Raw genomic sequence first — 17,358 nt, forward strand, 5'->3', positions numbered from 1 at the left:
AAAATGGCTCTTAATTCTTGGAGCCATCTCTCCAGCTCCGGAGAAATTTATTTTTAATAGTTTATTTTTGAAGCAATCTTCGTGGTTTGTACTCTGGTTTGGCAGTGGCTGTGAAGCCCCAGGCTGTCCTGCACCTTGCAGTCTTCCCTGGCCTCCAGAGAGCCAGGATTGCAGGTCTACACCACCACTCTTGGCAAGTAATGCTTTAAGTCTGGTATAGTGTAGTGTTAGCTTCTGTAGAAATGTCAAAAGTGAGAAGAAAAAAAAAAAACATGTCAGAGCAAAGCAAACAAACTTCCGTTTCTAGAAGAATGTTGCTACCTTAAGAGCAGGGTATCTTTTGGAATGTGGGCAGACTTCTTTCACTGTCTCTTAAGCTTACATTTGGGGCTGGAGAGATGGCTTAGGGGTTTTGAGCACTGGCTGCTCCTGTAAAGGACACAGGTTCAATTCCCAGCATCCACACGGCAGCTCACAACTGTCTATAACTCCAAGATCTTACATCCTCACACAGACATACGTGCAGGCAAAACACCAGTACACACAAAAATAAATCTTTTTTTTTTTTTAAAGAACTTTACCTTTATGTTTGCTGTGAACTGTTGCCTTAAAGCTTATGGTTGGAGCCCCTGTCGTTGACTTCACCACACCGTTCTCTGGTGGGAAACCCATCACCGTTTTACAGCTTGTTATTCCAAAGCAGGCGTGTTGGGAAAGGGGATTGTTGTGTAGATCCAACTCAAGACGTTTCTGGGCCTTTCAATGTGTTTGTGTGGGGGCTAGGATTTCCCTTGCATGTCAATAAAAAGGAGTTGGTTCTTACTTCATCTATATATTTTTTTAATCATGAGATTTTTGTCAACCTTCCGTGTGAGTAATAAGGCAGCTGGCCATGAGTGTCCCCCGCCCCTTTCCCTTTGGTGCCACCACTGCCTGGCTCAGTCGCCTCCTCGCTGATGTTGTGCCCGCACAGATGATGACCATGAGAGCCTCCTTCAGACTGCCAGCTTCATCCACCACCCTGTTCATTGTGCACCGCTTTCTGTCTACTCAGTAGTTCTGTAGTGACGTCACAATAGTGCTAATGATTCAAGCATCAGCAGTGCCCCTCGTCCCCCAGTTGCTGTTCTCAGTGCCAAAGACTGCCTGGCCTCTCAGGATACCCAAAGTGGTCAGTGTGCTCAGGTAGTCCAGTTAAGTGGGATAAATAAAGGGTAGTGATTAAAGCATGCATTGGATGTTGTTGGAGTCAAGAGAAGGGGCAGCTGGTTTATTTGGGGACTTGAGAAGGTATCTAAAAACAACACCAAAACTGAGTTTCTGTAGCATGAATCCTGGGAGGTGGGAACCGCTGAAGTAACAATGTAATGTGTGGGGAGACTGAATGCAGAATGATGAAGAAAACATAAGACAAAATTAAGAACATAAGCAAAAGGTGTTTCCGAAAAGAAACAAATAGTATCTTGGGTATTCTAGTATCAATAGGTGTTTCCTAAAAGAAACAAAGCATTATCTTGGGTGTTCTGGGTCTCTTTTATCAAGGATTAAATCTTCTCTCTGTGTTTATGCTCTAGAAAGTCTAAGAAAACCATTAGGCTCTGGCGTGATTATCTGCATTAGCAATATCTTTCTCTCTGAAGATTATAAGAAGGAAGAAACTCAGGGTGGGGTAGATGTGTGATTCAAAAGCGTGGAGATCAGTTAGGACAAACGGCCAATGCAGGTGAGGAGGTGAAGCCCAGTGAGGCTGGGAAGCACAGAGCATGATGGTTTTATGTGAATCTTTGGGCAGGAGATCCTTGGCCCTGAGAACCAGTTGTGTCTAGGACCTGAGGAAAGAGGGGGCAGTCTGAAGTAGGCTGTTAGGTTCCTGTGGTTTGGCAACTGGGCAGAGGCTGATCTCTCAGAGATAAGAAGGACAGGGGAGGAGCAGGTTTAGTCAGGTACAGAGCAGTTTCGGTCTGGGATGCAAACTTGTCAGCTGTGGATTACCATGATCTGGACCAGATACATCCTAAATGCTTGGGAGGCATCTGAATAGAGTTAGGAGTGTGGTACCCAAGCAAAAGAGGAGGGTGGGACTGAGAATGTGTGTTTGGCAAGTCAGGGGCAGGTAGGCTGTATCCGAAGCTAGAAGTGCACTCTTCCTCTGAGACTTTGTGTGTGTGAGAGTTCCAATGTAGGGTTCATGCTTAGGGTATCTCAACTCAGACTCCAAATGATCTGCTAGTTGCTCCTGCTCTGGTTTTTTACCAGTCTAGTCCTGCTTACTGGACCTCACCACCCTGACTTTGTATTTCTCAGGAAGGAAGTGTGTTGTCTCTTCAAAATGCTCATGGTCCCTTCTGTGTGGCAGAACTTTGAATTGCTGGCTCTTTTTAATACCAAAGACCCAAGTCACACATTTCATCAACCACTCAGTATAAAGTACTTCCTCGTTAACACTTGTTTTGTCTTCTGAACTCATTCAGTGGTGGGTCACAGCAGTCCTTGTACTAGCTGGCCAGAACTGATGGTTAAACATTCATGGCATTTGTAAGCCCAATGGTAAAATGTAGCCGTTATTGAAAACTGAGGATTAAGTCACATAAATTTATACTTAAATACATTTTATACAAAATAAAAATAAGTATTACCAACAGCATTTCCCAGTTACTTACTAAACATTACTGTTCTCTCTGTTTGGAAGTTGTCCTCTTAGGGGCAGGTGGCACACACTCTTGTGTCTTCTCATGCTGCTGTGCCTTTTGGTTATTCTAGTGTGATCTGGCTCGGTGGAGTAGAGTGCCACAGAGTGCCAAAGCCTGGGCTCCAGCGTAGGTCACTGACAGCATCCTGCCTGCCAGTGGACTCAATTAGTGACCTGATCTTGTTGGTTTGTGCGGAAGGGCATGCTTTTCTCTGGAGAGTGTCTGCTTGCCCTGTTACTGCTGGATTCCAGTCTGTAGCAAGAGGCCTGGTGTACAGAGAACTCTTGGGCCTCTTGTTGAAGGAAAGCAGTGGAGAGGGAGGCTGTGGGAGGGCCTAAGATGCAACCTGAGGTGGGGACATGCTTCAGCCTGACCTTCCTATTGGACTCTCACTTGCACTGTGTTCTTGGGTGAGAAGCCATTCGAATGTGCTTACTTGCTGACAGTAAGTGCTGCTCCTGCATGCTGCAATCCTTTGCACTGGAGGGGCAGGTGGTGGGGATCATGCGCTCCTGGGATGGTAAAAAGGCATGGGCTTAGCTTTACAGGAACTAGAGAATGATGGGGGTTGAGGGGTAGTGGTTGCCAAACCTACTTGTCAAGCTTTCTCAAAATATATATGCCCTCATTGTATTCCCTGCTGATAATGATGCTGTCCTCGTTCTACCCCTAAGGACACTAATGGGAAGTTTCTAAGCTCTCCCTTGCCCTTACCTTATATAACAGTAGTTTGTTGAGTCCCAGTTTGAATTGTTACTTTATTCATGAGAATTGTAAAGTTCAAGAAGGTTTTCCAGCCTTATGAGCAAAAGCCTATGATGTGTTAGGATGACTGTAATTGGCAGCATGGCCAGATGCTAATGACGTGTGCTGCCTTTGGGTTAATTGTTAACATTCATAGATATGCAGGTATGGTGTGTGAGCACATGTGTATTAGATGTGAATAGCAGGCAGAGAAGGTCCTGAGCAAGGTGTGAGTGACTGTATAGAGAGTTCTTGAGAGCATCTCAGAGGGCTGATGCTGCAGTAGGTACAGCAGAGCTGCAGGACCATCCACAGATGCCCAGAAGGATGCCAGCAAGTCCTCTCGTGGCATCACTGCACACTTACACCAGGGCATAATCTGTAAGCAAACTGGTTTCAGTGAACAAAATAGATCTTATCTGATTGTGGAAGTGACTGGCTTTATTCTGTTTGCTTTTTTGGGACAGGGTTTCTCTGTGTAACTTTGGAGACTATCCTGGCACTCACTCTGTAGACCAGGATGGCCTTGCACTCACAGCAATCCACCTGCCTCTGCCTCCCAAGAACCCTGGGATTAAAGGCGTGTGCCACCACCACCCGGCTTGACTGGTCTTATTCTGAGGAACTCACTTAAGTATTTTAAAACATGAGGAATAACCTGTATTTTGAAAAGCTTGCAATTCGCTGGCAGAAGGATTGACTTGCTACATTTAGGCAAGGAGGCTACTGAGATTATGAGTGTAGGCTGCTGGGTAGCGTAGCTGAGGGTAGGGTCTGTACATTTTCAAAGGCCACAATAGCAGAGTTGGGTGGAATGATGCCCAGAGGTTAGCTGAGATGGCGGTTAACAGTTATGGTTTCAGGAAAGTGATGATGGCTTAGAGCCGAGCCCACAAGGGGATGGGTTTTGGAGAAGTGTTGGGAATCCAGAATGTATGATGGGAGAAGAGAATCAGGTGCAAGATTTGGGAAGCACATGGAATTTGTGTTTTAAGCTTGCTGCAGGGCCATGAAAGTGATCAGTGGTAGAGCATTTGCCTAGTGTGTATGCTAAAAACCCTGGGTTTCATCTGTTGCCGCCCCCCCCCCCCCAATAAGACGAAAGGAGAGGAAACAAAGCAACAGCAACAAAAATCCACCAGCAACAAAGTCCAGTGGAATAGGTGAGTGTGCCCAGCAGTTGTGGGAGGCTGGAGACAAGGACTGGAGGGAAGCTATTGACCCTGTGAGGAAGAAAAAATAATTTGTAGTTTTGAGGGGGATCACTCCCCCAGGTTAAAAGCCACTGCACTGGAGGAAGGCCGTGAATTATTCTACTGTTGATGAGAGAGCCCTGGATTAAATACCAACGTGGGGACATTTCCCTGGAGGTCAGGAAAGAAGACTAGGAGATACTGGCCCAGCCAAAGCAAAGACTCACCCTAAAAATGCCGTGGTTGTCTTTAAGAGCAGTTGTGCCTTTTCATATAATTCCAGAGAGTGAGATACAGCCTGAGTGCGCCACATTAAGATTATAACACTAAAACAGAGGAAGACAGAAATAATGGAAACATTTTAATGGCAAGGGGGTGTTTATGACATATAAAAAAATCAAGTTGACAGTCTCAGTGTGTATCTGATGGGAGAGAAATGTCCCTGTGCTTAGGAACAAGCATTCCTTAGAGGAGTCTCACACTAGGGGATTGCACATAAAGTTTGATATTTTTGTTGTTTGCACTTTCCCTGCATTTTTTGAATTTTTCAAGTGAGCACAAGTCACTTTGGTAGTTCAAAAGCTGAAGCTATTATTAAACATGGTAATTATGTAACAACTAAGATGTTTTAAATCAGTATTTGCTATGGGGATACAAATAAAAAAAAGTAATTTTTTTTTTTTGGTGACTTTTAGAGACAGGGTTTCTCTGTAACTTTGAGTTTCTCTCAAGCCTATCCTGGAACTAGCTCTTGTAGACCAGGCTGGCTTTGAACTCACAGGGGTCCACCTGCCTTTGCCTCCCAAGTGCTGGGGTTAAAGGCGTGAGCCACCACCGCTACCTGGCAGAAGAAAGGTAAATTATAACTGGCATGGCCCCTGTTTTGAATAAGATGTACACATATTTCTGTAGGTATAACTAAACAAAATAAGGCAACTACTTCTGGCTATAGTGCTGGAAGTGCTTCATGTTGCCGTAAACGAGGATAGCAGTCGGTGTAAGGAACCACAGATGCCAAGTATGTCTCTGTTGTTTGAAAGCTAAGGGCCTCCCAGGAGGCGGGTGACCCGGAGCTTTGGTTTCCTATGGACTGGGGAAGACAGCTGCTCAGAGGTTGGAATGGAGATTGTTCTTGAGCATGTCAGGCTCTCAGAATAGCGCTGGCACCAGCAACTGGCAGCGTTCACTGCAATCATTATTGTTACCACTACTCTTGACTTGATCAGGAAAGCACCGTTCTAGGAGCACCCTGGACTCCGAAGCGCGTGCGAGGGCTTGGTGGATGGAGACCAACCGGGCCCACAGGAACTGAGTGCAGGTGATGAGTCACAACAGACTGCTTCTAGGACATAGTTTCCCACTTCTGGAAGACAAGGACTGTAGAGGCTTGCACCACCACATCCAACTTAGTTTGAGACTTCTTTTGTTGTTGTTGTTTGTTTTTTGAGACAGGGTTTCTCTGTGTAACTAATAGCTCTGGCTGTCCTTGAACTAGCTCTTGTAGACCAGGCTGGCCTTGAACTCACAAAGGTCAGCTTGTCTCTGCCTCCCCAGTGCTGGGATTAAAGTGTGCCACCACTGCCAGGCTTTGAGGCTTCTGATACATGTTTTGATTTTTTTTTTTTTTGAAGCTAAGTAGAGGCAGACAAAACAGGTTTGTCAATGTGGTACTGTGTTTACAAAGATAGCCATCAGAATATGTTGGTCAGTAGGCCGAAGTGGCAGAGTGCTTGTAAACCATGAAAAAGGCCTGAGGTATGGTTCTTGGTCCACAAAACAAAACCACAGGTTCCCATTCCTACTGGCTTAGAGTTATAATCCCAGCGTTTGGGAAGTGGAGATGAAGATTAGGAGTTCAAGGTTGTTTTTGGCTACATAGAGAGTTTGAGGCCAGCTGGGACTACATAAAGCCCTGAATACAGTAACTAATAATGATTTGAGGTCACATAAAACTAATAATAATAAATAGTAATAGTTGAGTATCAGCTTATTGATCATGTTATTGACGGTTTTTTCTATGTCTAGGACTCTAATATTAGAATACTTTCGCTTGGGTGTCGTGAGATAAACATTTGGGTGGAGGGAAACCTGAGTAATCTGTCCTTTCCCCATAGGTGCTCCTCACTTTCTTTCCTTTCCTTCTTCACAGAAAGAGCTCAAAAAGTGGGATGAGTTTGAAGATATCTTAGAGGAGAGGAGGCATGCCAGTGATTTGAAATTTGCCATGAAGTGCTACACACCCACCTTGTATAGGGGAGTCACCCCCTGCAAGCCAAGTGATATCAAGTCCATTGTTCTCAATTCTGAAGAGATGCATTATGTCTTTAAGCAGGTAAGAACATCGTTCTTCAGGCACAACCAGCCTCCTCCGCTGGAAGTGGTTCCTGCTTGTTTCCCTGAACTTATTTTATTATCTCAAATACACTTTTAGGTTTAGCTCCATGACACTCAAATGTATGCTGTCATTTTGTTAAGACTGGAAGGCCAGCGGGAGGAGCATGGCATCCAGAGCTTAGTAAAATACGAGACACAACTTACTGGCGAAGAGCCCACAATTTGAGGTGCTAATTAGTTATGAGCAAAGCTAGTTTGGTGTATGGAGTAGGGAAGGTTTCGTTTTTTAACACTTACAGACAGAAGCTCCAGGTCTTCCTAGTGAAGGAAGGGGTGGAGAGAGTTCTCAGTTGAACAGATCACAGCAGCTCTCCACGTGAAAATGTCCTGAGAAGCTCTGAGGACTGCCATGCCTGGCTTCACCTGTGTCAGTTGCTTCAATATGTTGGGTTCGGGATCCTGTAGCAGTAGCTTTTCAAGAAGCTCATGCTTTGGAAGCCATGGCTTGTTTTCAGAACAGGAGGTCCAAGAGAATGCTGAAAGTGGTTCAGTCTGACAGTGGAGGCAGAAAGGGTGGGAAATGCAGCGAGCTCCAGGGGTGAGTGGGCTCGACAGGGGCTTGGAAGCCACGGGGAAGGACTAGCTATTGTCTCCACGGCGCCATGCCTTTAGATGGAGTGTGCTGTGCAGATTGGGTGCAGAAGTACTGTTCTGGTTTAACTTTAGATGTGTACTTTGACCCATACCCTTAATCCCTGTGCTTTGCTTTCCTCTAACATCACAGAGATGCTATCAGCTCTCTGTGGTCAGGCCTATTCCATGATGGAAGACAAGTTTCCCCTTTAGTTAGCACTCAGGAACGGGACTGTAGAGTATCCAAGGCATTTTTTGCAATACGTTAACTCCAGTCAGTGATGGCTGTGTTCTCAAATATGCATCATCCTGTGGCAACACCACAGGATTCTTCCATGACACTTGGGAGCACAGTCTGCATGTGCCTCGGTTAGGTAGTATGCATATATGGTGGAGCCTATTGCTTCTTGATCTGTTGAATAAAACACAAGATTAAATCAGCAAGAAAGAAAGTAATTCTGTCTGTCCTGATTAAATATTTGATGCCTGAGTATGTTCCTAGGAAAGCAGCATACTGCTGCTTGTGTTGTTTTGATTTGTTTTCTCTGCCGTGCTAGGAATGGAACCCAGGACTCCTCACACGGTAGAGTAGGCAAATGCCCTACACCTGAGCAGCATCCCCAGTCCCATGCATGCAATTTTTTTTTTTTAACGTGCATGGGAAGAGACTTTGAGACAGAGTCTCATGTAGCTCAGATTGATCTTTAGTCCTCTTGTTTCAGCCTCCTCTGTGCTGAGATTCCAGGTATGCATCACCACCCTGACTTAAAACAACTTTCCTTCACATGTAGGTGGGTGTAGCTTAATACTAGTGTACATAGTAACTTTTTTTTTTGCAGAGTAAGGTTGGATATGTATTTAGTGGGTTATGGAAGGGAAGGGGAGGAGAGAGAAGAGCAGAGAGAGGGAGAAAGAGAAAGAAACAGAAAGGGGAAAGGGGTATAGTAACTCTTTTAAGTGTACTTATATAGTACACATATATAAGTAGGTGTGTGCTTGAATGATAAATAATATACTATAGTAAGTACATATGCCAGTAGCATGGTTATTTATCATAAAGCATTGCATGCTAGGCATAATTATTGGGGTTGTGTTTTTATAGACTGGTGGTTCTGTGGGTTGCCACACACTTGAATAATATTAGCTATGACTCCATGGGAGCTGTGGTGGCACTGGGTGATGGGAAGTTTTCAGCGCATTGCAGTCTTACAGAATTGTTCGCATAGGTACCTGTGGTTAGTCACTGACCCCAGTCCTCTTCAGTATGTGACGCCTGGCTTCTGTAATTCAGTAAACCTCTGTGAACTGGTGAGTGAAGGAGCATGCCTTGGCCCGTTCACAGAGCTCACAGAGACGGACGCAGCAAGGCTGGGACATGGCCCGGCTCTTCTCAACTATTACTCGTTCTCTTCTGTCTACCCCATCCTCCTCCCCTTCCTGATTTCAGACTCCAAAAGTAAGCCCTCCACTTTTTGTTGTTCTTTTTCCCTTGATTGGTTGGTTTCATTTATGAGCCAGTTTTTCAAGCTTGCTTGGAACTCATTTTGTAGCTCAGGTTGGCCTCAAGCTCTTTTGCTTTCAACTCCTAGTTAAAGGAATGTGGGATTTGAATGATGCTCCTGGCCCAGGAAAGCAATTGTTTTTGTTTGTGTGTTTGTGTTACTTTGGTTTGCATTGTTTTTTTTTTCCTTGAACTTTCACCTCCCTATTATCATTCACACCTTTATGTTACTCTGGCTTCTTTCTTCTCCTCTTCTCTGCCTCCTGTTTATTTCATCCTTAGGTGACTTTGGTTAGTGTTAGACTGTTTGCTGAGTCACAGTTTGAGATAACTGTTGAGTTAAGTGAAGGAGCATTGTAAGAGGTGATAGTTAGCCAGCACTTCCTTCCTGGACTGTAAAATGAGGACAGATAAGGAGTAGATAAGGGATGTGGCAACACTGTTCTCCCTTGGGAGTGTGTGTGTGTGTGTATATGTACACGTGTGTACACATGTGTGTGCATGTACAGGCCAGAGGAGGTCTACCTTGGTTGCCATTTCTCAGGAGCCATGTGGATTCTCTTCGAATTTGTAGCCTTTAAACCTGCTTAAATAGAATCATTTTTCACTGAACACAGTGGTGTACCCCTCTGGTCCTGGCAGTCAGTAGGCGGAGGTGGGAGGATAATGAGTTCAAGGCCAGCCTATGCTTTGTGAGAAACTTTGCCTAAAGCAGGAAAAAAGAATAATAGAACATCACTTATCTACTGTGTGAGTGAGTTGGGTCAGATCTAATCAAGAGCACACACTGTCTTCTGAGTTAGTCATGGGCCCCATTGGAATTAATCACATTTGTTTGAGTGAAAGGAGCTCTGGTTTCTGTTTTTCAGAATTCACCCTGCTCTGCCTTCCTTTCAGCTCTCCAGGGAGTCCCTCACGTCTGCCGATGCCCTCCGAGAGGAAGCCAGGGAGATCCTGGAGGAAATGAGCCACAGACTGCGCATGGGAGCCATCCGCTTCTTTGCCTTTGTCCTGAGCAAAATCTTTAAACAGATTTTCTCAAAGGTGTGTGTGAATGAAGAAGGCATTCAAAAGGTGAGGATTGCTGATACAGATATTCTTGTCCTCATCCTGTGCTATCATCGATTTTGAGACATCCCACTCGGACTGAATGCTGAGGGCGGGTTGTCAGACATCCGCTGTGGGGCCAGGGGCATGCTGTCTGCAGCTTGTCCTTTTAATGTCAGACGTACAGACTCCAACTTAGTCAAGTAAGACTTGTAGACCACTTGAGTGTCACATGTTCATGGGTTACAGTAGTATGGAAGGAATCTTTGTCTGTGCTCGCTCAGATTCCTCTTCCGCATTTCCATTATCATCTTTACTATACTGTGTGATTTTCCCATGCACAGATGTTCTCAGGATATTGTGGTCAAGGTCAATTAACTTGGTTAGAGCACACGTGGTTATATGAGCTTACTGCCAGCTCATCACTTGCCCCAGTTATATTCTGTGTTGCTTCCCTGCTTCCTTAGATATCTTTATTTATTTGACTTATTTATTGATAGGATGTCTAGCTCATACTGACCTTGAACTCCCCATGTAGCCAAGGATGACCTTGAATTTCTGATCCTTCTGCCTTCATTTCCCAGATATCCCTAATGCTGAGCTAACAAGCAGGCACTACCTCTGCCTCTCAGGTTCTAGGATTGCAGGTGTGAGCCACCATGCTCAGCCATGATTTACCTTTCTGTTTTCTGATTTAAGCTGCTATTTTAGTGACGTGACAACTGAAATTCTTAAAAATCTGACATTTTTTTTAAGCTACAACGAGCTGTCCTGGAGCACCCTGTAGTCCTGCTGCCCAGTCATCGGAGCTACATTGACTTCCTCATGCTGTCTTTTGTTCTGTACAACTATGATCTGCCTGTGCCAGTTATTGCAGCGGGAATGGGTGCGTGCATAGTCTTCATCCGTGTTTAAACTGTCCATCTTACCGTCCATTAGAATGGTAGTAAGAGTACTAAAGAATGTGAAGGGTACCAGCAACAGCTTTTCTGGGTGCCAGTCTCCCGTGGTGTGGTGGCCCAGTCTGGACCCTGTACTGTGCAGTCCTGTGACTGAGAGGCATCTGTGCACATAGGATTCTTTGGCTTAGTTTTGAGAAGAGAAGCTATTCCACTTTGTCATATTTCCTGCTTTTTAACATTTTGGTAATATATAGTTCTAGTGATCATCCTAGATCACAAATAGATACATTTTTAAAAAAAGTATCAGTTTTGGTAAAATGCATATAACATGAAGTCCTGACTTGTCTAAGTGTGCAATGTAAGAGGTACTGAGTGCGTTCATATTGTTGCGGTTGTGTTGTTCCCGTCTGCCCCAGAACCCTTCACATCTTGCAGAACCGACACTTACTAACCAGTGACTGTGTTTACTTTTCTCCTCCCAGAGGCAGCCACTGTTCTACCCCTGCCCCTGCAGCCACACACTCTGCATACTTCATACACTCAATTGCAGTATACACCCTCCTGTGACTGACCGATCTCATTTAGCATGATGACCTCGTCCGTTGTATGGACGTGCCACATTAATTTTGTCCTGTAACCTGTCCGTGGACACTTTATTTGCTTCTGTCACTTGGTTGTTTCAGGAAACACTGTGTCTTAGTTAGGCTTACTATTGCTGTGATGAAACAAAAACAAGCTGGGGAAGAAATGGTTTATTTTGTTCACACTTCCATGTAGTAGTTCATTATAAAAAGCTCTGAGGGAAGGAACTCAAACAAGGGCGGGAACCTGGTGGCAGGAGCTGATGGAGGGGTGCTGCTTACTGGCTTTCTCCTCTGTCTTTGCTCAGCCTGCTTTTATAGAGAAATCAGGACTGTTGAAATAACCAGGTAGCTAAAGGATACAACAATTATATTTTATTTATTATAAAGAAAAACTCAGAAACAGGAAACAAAACGCAGTGTCCCGCGGGCGGGGATGGTGGAGAGAGAGAGAGCGCGCGAGAGAGCACATGCGCGCTTGGGCAATGCACAGATTTTTTTCTCAAGTCCCAGAAAACCACGCCTTACCTGGGCTCCACCTCTTAAAGATAATTGGCTAACAAGGTTTTCCCCATCATAGGACCCACCAGCCCACAATGGACCAGGCCTTCCCACATTAATAACTAATTAAGAAAATGCCCTACAACTGAACCTTTTGGAGGCATTTTCTCATTTGAGGTTCCTTCCTTCCTTTCAGATGGTTCTAGCTGTGTCAAACCAGCTAGGACACACTGCTGTGAATGTGGGATTTAAAAATACTTATTTTTATATTTTGCCGCTGGGACTAGAACCTAAGACTTCAGGCATGCTAGGCAAGCCCCCTACTGTGAATGCTGTTTCAGCAACTGCTATGAACATGGGATATGTGTTTCAGTTAGGTCTTCTAAGCTGTGATAAACACCGTGATCATAAACAACTTGGGGAGGACAGGGTTTATTCTGCTTATGCTTCTGCAGTCCGTCACTGTGAGGAGTAGCAGTAGAGAGCACATCAAAGCCATAGCAAACCATGCCACATCCACGGAGAAGCCAGGGAGCTGCTGCAGAGGCCTTGGAGGGGTGCTGCTCCCTCAATAGAACCCATGACCACCAACCCTGGGGTAGCACTGTCCACTGTGCGTTGGGCCCTCCCACATAAATTGTTAATCAAGAAAATGGCCTACAGACTTGCACACAGCAATCTTATGGGAACGGTTTTTCAATTCAGAGTTCTCTTCCCAGAAAACTCTAGCTTCTGTCAAGTGGACAGAAGACAACTGAACAGTACAAATATCTGGTCCCTCAGTCAGTACATCGCTGGGTCATGTGGGAGCTTTTTTGAGTCCCACTGTACTGTTTTCTCCTGTATGTGTTCTAGCAGTAGTGCACAGAAGTGAGATCCATGTCTCCCCCAGTACTCGCCATGCACAAGCTTTTGTTTCTTCAGGAGTCACCATCTCCATGGGTGTGGCATGATTCCTTTCTCAGTGATGCTGAGTTCCCATTCATGTACTTTCAACCACCACTGGGGTGTTTTATTTTAGGAGGGTTGTTTGAATTTTGAGATGGGATCTATTTTGCCCTGACTGGTTTTGCATTTCTCAGCTCTAGTGATTCTTCTGCCTCAGCTTTCCAGATGCTAGGTGCATCTGGTCCCTATGGAGATGTCTTTTAGGTTGTTACCTTTTTGTCAGTGAACTGTGGGAGTCCTTTGTGTCCTGAACACTTGCCCATAGATACAGGATTGGCCAGCTCATCTCCATTCAGTGGTCCCTCTGCCATCCTGCTGACTGTGTCCTTTGAGGCACAAAAGTTGTGTTTCAATAGAGTCCAATGAATCTGTTTGTTCGTTTGTCCCCTGGGTATTTAGTGTCAACCAAGAAGTCATTACCAAATTCAGTGTCATGAAATTTTTCTGATACCCAACTGAGAGTTTTATAGTTTGGTACCTCCACTTGGTTCTTTGAGCCACGTGGTTGATTTTTGTACAGATACAGAGTTCATGTCTCATATAACTGACACTGTGGTTGTGTACTGGATAAGCGCTGTCACTCTAAGCCACACTGCTCTGTAGATGTATGTCCATGCTTTTATAGGACTCATCTGTTGAATCTGTACTGCACTGGTTCCTTTTCACAGTCTCTAGGAAAGTAGGGATTCCAGTGTTAATAAATGTAGTGAATCAGTCAGGTTAAAGCTGTGGGGACTTGCATGCCTTAAAAAGTGCTTTCTTCTCAGCAGACAGTGAGGAAGTGATTTGAAAACTATTTAAACTATTGAAGGACCCTTGCCTTTTTGTAGACCTGCTTTGTAAGCCATTTCCTTAAAAGTAGGTTGATATTTTCACTTGGTAGTGGAGAGCTGGGAGTAGGTGTCCCAGTGCTCCAGAGTATGCAAGCACATGCCACTCACCAGTTTCAGAACATGGCCGCAGATACTGGCCTTATGACTTTGTTGTCATGCTGCTGTCGATAGCATGGTAACAAGAGAGGTCCGAGATAACTGCCCAGCAGACTTCTGGCTCACAGTCCCTCACATAATCCTACTAGATGGCCTTTGTTTTCATTTTTATTTTTGTGTGTATGTGTACATGTGTGAGGATACACATGCATATATGTGCTCGTGAGTGCATGTAGGAACATGTATAAGCATGTGGGGGAGGGTGCAGAGGTCGCCATTGGAATGTGGGGAATGTAGGCCAGAGGTTGACATTGAGTGTCTTCTTCTATTGGTAACCTTATTTTTAGAGTCAGGGTTTCACTGAACCTGGAACGCACTGATTCGGCTAGACCGACTGGCCAGTTAGTTGTAGAGATCCTTGTCACTGCCTCCTTACCCAGCACTGGAGTGTGGTGTATGCTGCCATGCTCTGCTTGGTACACCCGTGCTGGGATCCGTGCAAGTCCTCAGTGCTTGCAGGGCTTTCCACTGAGCCATCTCCCCAGCACCTTTCTGCTCCTTTTCTGGAGTTATCTCACAGGTGTAACTAGTGCTGTCGCGGGGCTCATGCCTTGTTATGAACTTCTCAACGGTGTTTACATCTAGATCTTTGTTCCCATCTTACCTCTTCCTCGTGTTTTAGATTTCCTGGGAATGAAATTGGTCGGTGAGCTACTCAGAATGTCTGGGGCCTTCTTCATGCGGCGCACCTTTGGTGGAAATAAGCTGTACTGGGCTGTGTTCTCCGAATATGTGAAGACCATGCTGCGGGTAAATGCAGGCACTCAGGGACCTGACGCTGCAAAGCTGTCTGGCTCTTTACTTCTGAATAGATCCCTAGCTGTCTCTCCCCTTCAAGGAGCACACCCACTCCCAGTGGTCCCTCATCTGAGAGACGGCCTTGTTTAAGTTGCTGTGAGCAGGTGTTTGTTTAAAGGGCAGAGGGCACTTGGGGTCAGGCATCAGAAGAAGCTCTTTCTTAGGCTGGGATGTGGTTTAGTGGCATGAGAGGTTGTAGGTTCAGTCCCAGAGCACACATGGGTGGGAGCGGGGCAGGACACAAAGGAGGCCTGTGTTATTTTGAGAGTAGACAATGGGTTGTGTATCTGTTGTGTTCTCTTTTAAAGAATGGTTATGCTCCTGTTGAATTTTTCCTCGAAGGGACAAGGAGTCGCTCAGCCAAGACCTTGACTCCTAAATTTGGTAGGTCCCTTATATACTAGAAGCATATTAACCCCAGACCTCAGATGTGGTGTCACTGTAACTACCAAATAGAACTAGATGCTTCTTTGACAAGATACTGTTTTCTTTTTAAATAGAGCTGTTTACTTAAGTTTAGCTGGTTTTGGACTTTGAATGTCTTTTTTGTTCTGGCTGGGAATGGGATGGGGCAGAAGCATAGAGAATCAAAGCACTGGGTACATATAGCAAGAGCAGACCCTGCTGTCATCACTGAGGGAGTTTGGGGACTCGCTTGGAAACGTGGATTGTGGTTGTAATCTTCATATGTATACATATATGGTTTGATTTGTTTCTCACTGAGTAGCCCATGCTGGCCTGGAACTCACTGTGTAGCTTCAGCTGACCTCAGATTTGCTGCCATCCTCCTGCCTCAGCTTCCTGTGTGCTGAGATGAGTGTGAACTGCCATGCCCAGTGTCTGTTTGTCTGTGGTGAGTTAGTGCGAGTGTGATTTTGGAAGGCTAGCTATGTATGTTGCTGGTCTGACTTCCTGAATGGATTATTTCTCCTTTCACTGTGGGATCAGTAACAAGACTGAGCACCAGCTGGGCAATGACAGATTTTATTCTTGTCCAAGAATGGGAGATGTTGGAGACAGGTTTAGAATTCACCTTCTAAATCCTGCGGGTGGAGGCTATAGGTCCAGTGCAGAAGGAAGGAGGGAGGCTGATGTATTGTGTGTGAGTCTTGTGTGCCCTGCTCTTCACTATCACGGTATAGTATTTCTCACTGTGTTCACAGGTCTTCTGAATATTGTGATGGAACCATTTTTTAAAAGAGAAGTTTTTGATACCTACTTTGTTCCCATTAGCATCAGTTATGATAAAATATTGGAAGAAACTCTGTATGCCTATGAGCTCCTAGGAATTCCTAAGCCAAAGGAATCCACCACTGTAAGTGAGGCTAGGCAACTTGGTTTTCTTTGAGAATACCCTGGCTTACACATCCGCTTGTTTATAAATGTGCTTCTGTTTTCTTTCTCCCTCTTGTGATGCCACCAGGGGTTGTTGAAAGCTAGACGGATTCTCTCTGAGAACTTTGGAAACATCCATGTATACTTTGGAGACCCTGTGTCCCTGCGCTCTCTAGCTGCAGGACGGCTCAATCGGAACACGTATAACTTGGTGCCAAGGTGCAAGGCCTGTGTTTTAATACGTGACACAGAAATGAGATGGAAAATCCACAAGTGTGAATCGGGATTCTTGAGTTGACAGCCTCTGAGACCAAACCTTGGCTTACCTGAGCTCTGCTAGCAAATTGCTAGGGAAGCTCTGGCATTACATGTTCATCAGTGGAACACTTCAGTTAAAGAACCTCATGTTTGAAGCCAGCATGGTGGGGCATGTCTATAATACCCAGCTCTCAGGAGGTGGAGGCAGGAGGATCAGGAATTGAAGGTTATCTTCAGCTACATAGCAAGCTTGAGACCAGCCTGGTTTACATGAGACCCTGTCTCGAATAGCAAACAAACCCAAAGAACTGTCTGCTGCACCTCCACACAAAGTTCTCACCCATTAATGTCATCCTCCTTGGGGTCCGACCTCACAGTGGGGAGAAGCAGCACCATTGTTAAGAAGCTCGTGCACAGGGACTGTGGACACGACCACAGGCCAGCTGATGTGTCTGGACCACTGTTTTAGACCCTAGGAAGGAGTCCCGAGTAGCAGTGAGAAGGATAGCGTCCTGTTTCCAGACACACCAGGTTCTCTAAGGGTTCAGGACACAGTTGAGCACTTGTATTTTTCCTTCAATTAGATTAGTTGACTTATTTTGTATGTTTGTGGGTACATGCAGGTTGTCACTTTACCCACTGAGCCATCCCACCATCCCAGGCCTTTGTGTTTACTTAGAGGAGTCCCCTGGGGAGTTTTACTTAGAGGAGTCCCCTGGGGAGTTGGGCAGACACACCCTCTTCCCACACACTTCCTCAGAGTGCTTTGCAGCTCCATTAGCTCCCCAGCCTGAGGTGCCTGGTCAGTAGCTTCACCTGTAACTCCAGCAAATGTTAGCCATGCACTGCCGCAGAGCCCTGGCCAGTTATTACAGTGCAGGACAGCTCTTTTGGCTGTCACCTT

At 45.3% G+C, this 17,358-nt stretch overlaps 1 protein-coding gene across 3 annotated transcripts in view; it reads left to right on the forward strand.

Annotated features, from left to right (window-relative positions):
• The window catches only part of Gnpat (glyceronephosphate O-acyltransferase), a 28,521-nt gene that overhangs the window by 1,123 nt on the left and 10,040 nt on the right, over positions 1-17,358 (forward strand). For 2 of the 3 annotated variants that reach the window (XM_048450198.3, XM_048450201.3), the window contains exons 2-8: positions 6,777-6,959; positions 9,993-10,169; positions 10,899-11,028; positions 14,686-14,813; positions 15,170-15,245; positions 16,025-16,176; positions 16,285-16,415. In XM_048450198.3, the coding sequence (XP_048306155.1) occupies positions 6,777-6,959; positions 9,993-10,169; positions 10,899-11,028; positions 14,686-14,813; positions 15,170-15,245; positions 16,025-16,176; positions 16,285-16,415 (977 nt within the window). Of the gene's footprint in view, positions 1-6,776; positions 6,960-9,964; positions 10,170-10,898; positions 11,029-14,685; positions 14,814-15,169; positions 15,246-16,024; positions 16,177-16,284; positions 16,416-17,358 lie in introns of those variants that run through there. The other variant, XM_048450200.2, reaches the window with a different exon arrangement.

Source organism: Myodes glareolus, chromosome 22 (genome assembly GCF_982192425.1).
Source record: "Myodes glareolus chromosome 22, mMyoGla1.1, whole genome shotgun sequence".
In the NCBI taxonomy this organism is placed as follows: Eukaryota; Metazoa; Chordata; class Mammalia; order Rodentia; family Cricetidae; genus Myodes; species Myodes glareolus.